General features: G+C 42.1%; 1 protein-coding gene across 2 annotated transcripts in view; it reads left to right on the forward strand.

Annotated features, from left to right (window-relative positions):
• The window catches only part of LOC128691056 (uncharacterized), a gene marked incomplete at its 3' end in the record, with an annotated part of 80,321 nt that extends 70,433 nt beyond the window's left edge, over positions 1-9,888 (forward strand). For both annotated transcript variants that reach the window (XM_070089253.1, XM_070089252.1), the window contains 4 exon segments: positions 7,748-7,885; positions 8,792-9,005; positions 9,562-9,644; positions 9,849-9,888. In XM_070089253.1, coding sequence (XP_069945354.1) covers positions 7,748-7,885; positions 8,792-9,005; positions 9,562-9,644; positions 9,849-9,888 — 475 coding nt within the window.

Here is a 9,888-nt window from a genome sequence, read left to right on the forward strand (position 1 = left end):
CATGATAATGGCATGCAGGGAATAGCAGCAGTCATGATGAGAGTACAATTATCATCATTGGAATGTGTTAGCTGTGAGCCGCTACCCCAGCCACTACTTGACTGACTTATTTTGTGAACTTCTAAACCTGTAGGGTACTTCAGCGTAAGGGATTGAGGGACTGACCACCTTCTACCAAGACTGAGAGACTGACCACCTTCTACCAAGACTGAGGGACTGACCACCTTCTACCAAGACTGAGGGACTGACCACCTTCTACCAAGACTGAGGGACTGACCACCTTCTACCAAGACTGAGGGACTGACCACCTTCTACCAAGACTGAGGGACTGACCACCTTCTACCAAGACTGAGGGACTGACCACCTTCTACCAAGACTGAGGGACTGACCACCTTCTACCAAGACTGAGGGACTGACCACCTTCTACCAAGACTGAGGGACTGACCACCTTCTACCAAGACTGAGGGACTGACCACCTTCTACTGTCTCCAGTGTTGTAGTCGTCTGTATTCGAGTGAAGAATCCTGTTTTTGTGTCAAGAAAGTCCAATCTGATACAAAAACCAATAAAATTCTCACAATGGCATGTAAACAATTTAAATGTTTAGAGTTAGAAACACCAGCCTTTAAGAGTCTGAAGCCTACCAAAAGAGACATTTCTCTGGTTATTTCATGAAAATCAGTTTATTTAATAAAATCAGCAGTTTAAAGTTTACGGTGCTGAAAGTGAAAGCTTTATTTTGATAAAACCCATCAACACTTAAAGTTTGAAACCTGTCAAAAAGGCATTCTCCAGAAATTGATCTTAATCCAACGATTGCAAGTTTAACAATTTCATTAAAGTTTCATATCTGCAGCTGAAGTGTTAACTTACTGAATCACCGTTAACATTTTGAAGCCCATAAGACGAGGCCTTCTTTCAGTACTGTATAAAAATTAATGTTCTTATTAATAGCAACTACCCTTGTGGGTTTAGCGCTCACTGCTGAGTGTCTAGTAATAATAATAATAATAAAAGTGGAAAATTGGTACTTATTAATATCGGAAAATTGGTACTTATTAATATCGGAAAATTGGTACTTATTAATATCGGAAAATTGGTACTTATTAATATCGGAAAATTGGTACTTATTAATATCGGCAAATTGGTATACTTATGTAGCCCTAATATCACAAACCTTGCTTTTTGGAAAACAGTAGAGCTAAAAATTTGAAGCCGATCAGAAGAGGCATTCTTCAGTTATCACACGAATTCCAGTGATTCCAAGCTTTATTAAAAAAAAACTGGTGCCTTGACAAGTGTGTCGGCACACAAACTAAACTTACTATGTACTGTCTTGGTCGTAAGATGCATTAACTATTTAGTATTTAAACCATTCAGAAGAGGTCGACTCAAATACACTTAACGTGACTAAATGGGAGTCTAAATTTCACTCGATTTCGCACATAAAATCGGCAGATGTGCATCTACACACTTGAACGTCACTCTCACCAGTGTCCAGTTACATTTAAGCTCCGCTACTGAGGATTTTGTAAGTTTCCAGAGCCATTTCATGATTCTGGGAATGGGTTCCACAACTATGGTCATAGAACACATGCCCATGTCAGTTCTTCAAAGAATCTTGGCCTAGTTACCGTACACCAGTGATGAAAATTTGATATCGATCGCATGAAAGCTTCTCGTGTTACGAGCGAAATAAAAGCGAAAACTTGAAGGAAGAAAAAATCAGGCAAGATCTTATATGTCTCTCCTCGGGGATACCTAAGAACTACATTAATATGTTTAATAACTACCTGGCACTATGCTTTTATTTAGTATAAGATTTCGAGCACCATAGTGAAAAACTAAACGTAGTTCCTTCGGGCTTTCATGGGCTTAGACGCACATCTTCAGAGGCACAGGAAGACAAATCAGAAGTGCATCTGAATAAGAAGAATATTTCTTTCTATAAAGTTGCATAATGAAGAAATAGTTGACATTATTGACATAGTATATAGAAAGTCTCTCGTTATGTAGAGCATTTTGGCCAACCTTAAAATTAACCTATAACTACTGACATATATAATTATGTTGGTTTACTTGAATGTTAAAGTTTACAATCTCACACATTAACAGTTTGGTTTATGATTATAACTTTGTATTTTTTTTTATAAAGTTATAATTTGAAGAGTAGTGGTCAACAGTGTTAAATCGGAAGCTGCAATAGTGAAAAGCTGTTCCACAAGGCACAGTACTCGCCCCCATCCTGTTCTTCATCTTCATATCAGACATAGACAGAGATGTAATCCACAGCACCGTATCATCCTTTGCAGACGATACTAGGATCTGCATGAGGCTGTCATCTGCTGAGGACGCGGTTAACCTCCAAGAAGATATAAGCAAAGTTTTCCAATGGGCAACGGAAAACAATATGACGTTCAGTGAAAACAAATTCCAACTACTCTGTTATGGAAAATTGGAGGAGATAATAACTAGAACTGAATATACTACAAACTGATCATACAACAGAGCGGAAAAATAATGTGAGGGACCTGGGAGTGGTAATGTCTGCGGATCTCACTTTTAAGGATCACAACAGTGCCACGATCACAACTGCAAAGAATATGATAGGATGGATAATGAAAACGTTCAGAATAAGAGATGCCAAGCCAATGATAATCCTTTTCAAATCACTTGTTCTCTCTTGGCTAGGATATTGCTGTATATTAACATCTCCGTTCAAAGCAGGTGGAATCGCAGATCTAGAGAGAGTACAGAGATCCTTTACTGCACATATAAGCTCCATCAAACACCTCAACTACTGGGAACGCTTGGAAGCACTTGATTATACTCGCTGGAACACAGGCGAAAGAGATATATCATAATCTACACTTGGAAAATCCAAGGAATGGTCCCTAATCTGCACAAAAAAATCACTCCCTACGAAAGTAAAAGACTGGGCAGGCGATGAAAAATGCCCCCACTGAAAAGTAAGGGGCGCCATTGGTACATTAAGAGAAAACACCATAAGTGTCCGGGGCCCAAGACTGTTCAACAGCCTCCCACCAGGCATAAGGAGAATTGCCACTAGGCCCCTGGCTGCCTTCAAGAGGGAGCTGAACAGATAGTGCCAGATCAGCCGGGCTGTGGTTCGTACGTTGGACTACGTGCGACCAGCAGTAACAGCCTTGTTGATAAGGCCCTGATCTACCGGGAGGTCTAGTCGTGGACTGGGCCGCGGGGGCGTTGATCCCCCGGAATAACCTCCAGGTAGACTCCAGGTGTGTCATTATTTTAGGTCATACCTCAAAATTTTATGATTTAAAATGAGAAAAATTACAGGTGAATTACATTTAGGGTTGCATCAGTGCAAATTTGTCAATTTTATAAAAGCAAATATCGCAGCGGTTTCTGTGCGATAACTTGAAAACGCCTCTTCGGACTGGTTTCAAACTTTCACCATAGCACAAGTGGGTGGACACATTACATTTACTTGCATTTTCCAAACAAAATTTAAAGGGCCCTTGAAAAGAAAATCTAGGACTATAATATATAGGAGGAATTGTTAGAGTTCGCTTCGGATGAGTGATACTGGATGACAGTGATACAAAATACGTAGTCTGTTACGGCATATTGGCGGAATAAGGTGGAGCCTAACCTTGCTCACCTCTATCCTGAAGCCTGGTCTATCCTGAAGCCTGGTCTACCCCGAAGCCTGGGCCAGGGCTACTCAGTTGTCAGTACTATACAGTAGCGGGCTGTCCAGCCGGGCGGCGTGTCACGTGACACAGTAACGATCAGAGAGGCCCTGTATGGGTGAACACTAGAGAGTACAGACTGGAGTACATATTACTGACAGAATAAATGTCTTATTATCTCAGTGACCCATCAAGGGTCTTAATGGCGGTGAAGGGTTCTTGATGCTAGGAGAAACACCTCTTCTTCCCTTCCTTGGATCCTCACCTCCTCATGAGCTGTGTAACCCCTACAACTTTAGCGCTTCCCTGTAAATAATAAGAATGGAGTAAGTTTTTTTTCTTAAGCAGTGATGAGAGGGAGGAAAACTGCACCAAGTCTCGCCATGTTTTTATGCAAGTTACTTACTTGTATGTATGTATGTGTGTGTGTGTATATATATATATATTATATATATATATATATATATATATATATATATATATATATATATATATATATATATATATATATATATATATATATATATATATATATATATATATATATGGAATTCAACATTGGATGGAATATGTAATTCAGCATTGTTAAGAATCACGTACTGTACTAAGAAAGGAAGAATAGGTGGCACGTAATGGTGAAGGAAGGAGGTACAAGCAGGACCAGTAAAGAACATATATTTCGTGATAAAATCCTCAAAATGTGGGTTAGATAGTGATCTAGGAATAATTCTAGACAACAGGTAATCACAGGAAAATCACACTGTTGCGGCAGTGAGACACACACACACACACACACACACACACACACACACACACACACACACACACACACACACACACATACATCACTGCAAAACTTCATATCTATATAAACGGTAAATGCTGAAAATTAAACTGTTTACAACAGATACATGTGAAATTTTAGCTACAATATGCATATAATTAACAGAACTGATGTTATTTTGTGCATAAACCTACAAATTATTATTTTAAATCAAACTTGCTCACCAAACTGCATTTGAAGGGTAAAATTGAGCAAATTTCTCATTCACACACGCTCACAAAACCTGCCTCATTGTCTGTCATCAGAGCCGACAGGTGGCAGCATTTTAGAGGCCACTGTGTGACTGTCACTCAGACGAAGTCGCTAGGTGACCCTCAGTAAGCCCAGTGTAATTATATTGGAGAGTGCCAAGGAAGGCAATGCCAGCGTAGCACGCGACCTCTAACACGCTGCCAGTTGGGTCAGCTCTCAGTCATTGTTGACTTAATACTGCTCAAGTTATTTACATCTAGTGAAGCGTATGATTCTGCTGGGGTTATTTAGTTTCGTTGGGAAATTTTCAGTAGTTCTGTCAAGGAATTTAATTCTGCCAAAGGATTTAGTTCTGCTGAGAGGTAGGCGTATGGTGGGTACTCCAGCGTATAGTGGGTACTCAAGCGTGTGGTGGGTACTCCAGCGTGTGGTGGGTACTCAAGCGTGTGGTGGGTACTCAAGCGTGTGGTGGGTACTCCAGCGTGTGGTGGGTACTGCAATGTGTGGTGGGTACTCCAATGTGTGGTGGGTACTCCAACGTGCAGTGGGTATTCCAGCGTGTGGTGGGCACTCCAGCGTGTGGTGGGCACTCCAGCGTGTGGTGGGTACTCCAGCGTGTGGTGGGTACTTCAGCGTGTGGTGGGTACTCCAACGTGTGGTGGGTACTCCAACGTGTGGTGGGTACTCCAGTGTGTGGTGGGTACTCCAGCGTGTAGTGGGTACTTCAGCGTGTGGTGGGTACTCCAGCGTATGGTGGGTACTTCAGCGTGTGGTGGGTTCTTCGGTTAGGCACTAGGCATCGGCTGCCCCTTCTGAAAGGTGCCAGACTTCCCTTGCTGTTGCGAGGTGGGAACTGACTTCCCTTGCTGTGGTGAGGTGGGACCAGACCTCTCTTGCTGCTGTGAGGGAAGACCAGACATCCCTTATTCTTGTGCCCGCGTCGCGTTACTCTTGTGCAGAAGCTCTCAGGCGAGTCTACATGGGATAGATAGATGGACAACTCTACTCAGCCATAGTGATGAGCCAGGTACTTGCCACGCGCTCTCTTAAGAGCTATAACCATAGGCGGTGGTGTTTCATGTCAGGAAACAACACAATGTCTTCTGACACGGGGCTTCGTCAGATGACCCGTTCATTAGTTAGGTGTTCGTTGGCTTACAACAGCTATATTATTAAACCCCATTCTTACAGCACAGACAAAGGATCGCTACACAGAGGAATGAAAGTTAGAATACCGTGGCTTGAAAATTTCACAAATAACCCGTACTTGAAGAGGGAGCTTATAACGACGTTTCGGTCCATCATGAACTATTGTAAAGTCACAGCTAATAGAGCAATATATAGTGTATTCTAAGATAAGATATTAATACCCTTACAAGTATCTTGAAGACAATGTGTGATCAGACATTTTATCTGAAGGGCGTGTTAAGTCTCTGGTGTTACCTCCAGAGAACATCGCCGAAATTGATATATACTCCAGTATTGCACATCTGTCTTATTCATCAACTTGTATTTTATACCATTAACAATTATGATATTTGTATGACACAAGAACACCATAATATCTTGGTACAGGGGAAGTCTTCTGCGTCTTGTATGCTGAACAACTGTTAAGCATGACGTACTTCCAGGAGGGGCGCAAGAATTTCTATACTGGGGAGGCTTATGGGTGGCTCTCTGGCTGGAAGGGAAGGGGGGGCAAGGAGAGTTGTTTTTAAACAGCGTTAGTATTACTATTTTCATTTAGGGGGGCTGAGGAAATTTTGGGGGTTGCCTTCAGCCCCTTTCTTAAGCCCTCCCTCCCATGGTGCCGCTACTGTCTATTTCCACTGTTGGACCACGCTCAATAATGACATCAACTCCAGCTGCTTCATTTCACTTCTGCTGTAGTACAGTATGTAAGGTCTGGCTACATGCCCATTCCTTAGGCTTGAGGAACTGACCACCTCAAAGCTAGAGTGAAGGACTGATCACGTCAAAACTATTACAACTGGTCCCAGTGTTTTAGTATCTGTATTCGACTGAAACTTGTGTGATCAGCAGATGTTATATTTGAGGGGCGTGTGTTAGCACTTTCTGGTGCTTCTTGCAGAGAGTGTCGACAGGTATTCACGTGAATGACACATATCTGGTCGCCAGTAAATATTCTAACATAGTGCTTTCATTTCTCTCGTTACTACAGAGATATTGACTTGTGAGTTAAGACTGCCCTCTCTCTCTCTCTGTCTATCTGTCTCTCTCTCTCTTTCAAAACTTATATCAAAACATGCATCTCAACTTCAGTTTGGTCTTAAGCTTCGTCCGTAAATGAGCTGTTACCTACCACAGCTCATTTACAGACGAAGAGGTGTTACCTACCTTAGCTTATTTATAAACTAAGAGTTATTACGTTCCTCGGTTCATTTCAAAGTTCATCCTTATTTAATGAATGCTACCATCGCCACACGCTGTCATCCACTACAATCCACTAATACCAAGGTATCTATTTGTTTTTAAGTAAACATTGACAACAGGTGTATTGAACGGATCCCTACGGCTCTCGCTAACAATTTAACCCAGTTGCTTCAATTGTGAGCCGTTGGCGTTACCACCGAGCTACGAGCCACCTTATTTTAAGTTTTGGTGCTTATGTTATTCTGGAATTTCAAAAGGAAAATATAATTTTATTTTTCTTGTTATTGTTGGTGTTATAGGGCCACTGGCAGCTTCCGCCGTATCAAGTCCTATTTATGGTTGGAGAACATTAATGGTGATACTGGCAGTATGTAAATAAAAGCACATGCACAGATTAAGAAACTGTTGAGGAAACGTTTCACCCTGAATGGCTTCTTCAGTCCTCTTATTGAGGAAACGTTTCGCATTAAGGGCTGGAGAAACTACACGTTACGAAATATTTCCTCGGTAAAACCGGACCAAAGAAGTTGCTCGTGGCGAAACGTTTCCTCTATAAATGTAGCGATCGTGATCAAACTTAATTGACCATGTGGTTGTGTTTGAGGAGGATGTGTTGTTTAATGAAATTGTGGTGTTTCAGCGAGACTGTGCAGCGAGCTAATGAGTGGTTAAGCCATCGTCAGGGATACGAGGTGATCACCTGCGAAAGCCTGGCTTGTAACTCCTCCGAGATACCCTCCTACCTGGCTGACTCCTGGCCTCGTACCTCACACCTCAGGTATGTCTATCTGGCTGACTTCTGGCCGCGCACCTACACCTCAGGTATGTCTACCTAGCCTCGTACCTCACACCTTAGGAGAGAACTGGACGAGGATTCACTTATTCTTCAGGCTGTAAACTAACTAAAAGTGTGAGACAGTGTGACCTTTGAAAAATAACAAAACAGTTCCCAAGCCATGCTTAGTGAATGGAAGGTTGAACCTTAACAAACATGGGTTTAACACCTCGTAAATTATTATAGCCTTCGACCCATTAGCTCAAAACATTTGAAGCAAAAAAGCACGATAAACACTCGAATATCATGAAGTATGAAATTGGGTAAAGATGCTTTGGCTATAAACAATGAATTATGGTTTTAAAAAGTATGCCAGGGTAATGGATAGTATCCTGTGGCTTATCACAGGCAGCGTGAAGTCACTTTGTATAGTAGTGTTAGGGAGATAAGTAAAAAAAAGTTCTTCTTGGTTAATAGTTCCTATCATAGTTGAGTGTCTGGTCAGACAACTAATAATATATTATCGAACGACCAGTGGCTGAGAGATGGCTTGTCTGCTTGCTGCTTATATTACGCTCGGTAACTGTTTCTTGTAACTCCCTGCTGCTGAAAATGTGAGAGTTTACACCTGAATGAATCCTTGTTTCACAGTCAGTGACTGAGCGGTAAAACATCTGTCTGCTGCTGCTCAGAATGTGAGGTTTTTCAGCTGTATGACATACTGTTTTATGCTCTGTAGCTGTGTGATAGCAAGCCTGTACTCGCTGCTCATTTCATGAGATATAAGTCAAAATAAATAAGATTACAGGGGTACAGGGGGTCTCAAAGTTTTTTTTCACATACATCCTGTCAATGAACCCAATTTACCTCTGTCTCCACCAGTGACTGAGACCAGTCCCCCTCCCACAGGGGTTTGAGAGTGTGGCTGAGGAGTCCCTCTGAGGAGGAGCCCGCAGAGACGGGTGTCCGCTCTCTGCTCAGTTACCGAGACTTCACACCGTACCTGGACAGGAAAAACCTCTTCAGCCGTGACTACGAAGACACAGGCGTCCTGCTGGAGCGTCTTAACGCCTACCTTGAGAACCGCACTGTCAGGGCCCGCATCCTCGCCCTGGAGACACTGGTATGTGAGTCCTTAGGCTTCATAACTGTTTAACTTTTTTTTTTGCAAGGATCTTGTGGGCACACGTGCGTAATGGGTGTACATTATGTAGATTTGACTTGGGAAAACTAAGTAAAGTCAAACTATGTGATTACACAAGCCCTCTCCTCCCTACATGCCTGATGTTGGTTATTTTAACATAGTGTGAGTATCTGTGATGTTCTTACAAGTGTTGTATTGAATTTCTTGTTGCCTGGAAAGCTACATTATCGCCCAGGTTAAGCGGAGTGAAAAAAAGTGGTAAACCAGTGCTAGATAATTGACCTGTAAGTCAACGGATAATAAACTATAACATTGATACAGAACTAGGAGGATAAACCAGTCACCTAGCGGACGTCCACCTGTTCAGCAGGTCTACTGAGTATCCCGTGTCAGGAGACACTTGCATCATAGATACAAACACTGAGAGTCAAGAGCTTGTTTGATACAAGCATAGAGAGTTAAGGGCTTGTTAGAAATATCGAGAGTTCAGTGAGTAGTAGTGAATAAAACTCGAGTGTTTCTCCTCTCACTGCAGGACACGCCCATGAGTGGTTTGCTTGACATAGAGATGGACACAGAGAAGTCATCACTCACCTTCTCTCAGCACGGCTTTACCAAGTATGTACTGCGTGTATTCACACCTATACATACTCACCTGTATGTGGCATCAGGGGTCGAGTGTGTGTGTTTACAGGAAGTTTAATGTGCTTCATATTTTGATTGTTACTAAACGGGTTGCAGTGTTAATGACTCTCGAACAGTCGATGGATGTTGAAGCTCACAAATTAAGTAACATTGTGTTGAGTGTAAGTGTATTGTCAGGTACTGTCGGTCGCTGAGAGCATTCTTCGTGACGCAGTAC

This window comes from Cherax quadricarinatus, chromosome 27 (genome assembly GCF_038502225.1).
Source record: "Cherax quadricarinatus isolate ZL_2023a chromosome 27, ASM3850222v1, whole genome shotgun sequence".
Lineage (NCBI taxonomy): Eukaryota > Metazoa > Arthropoda > Malacostraca > Decapoda > Parastacidae > Cherax > Cherax quadricarinatus.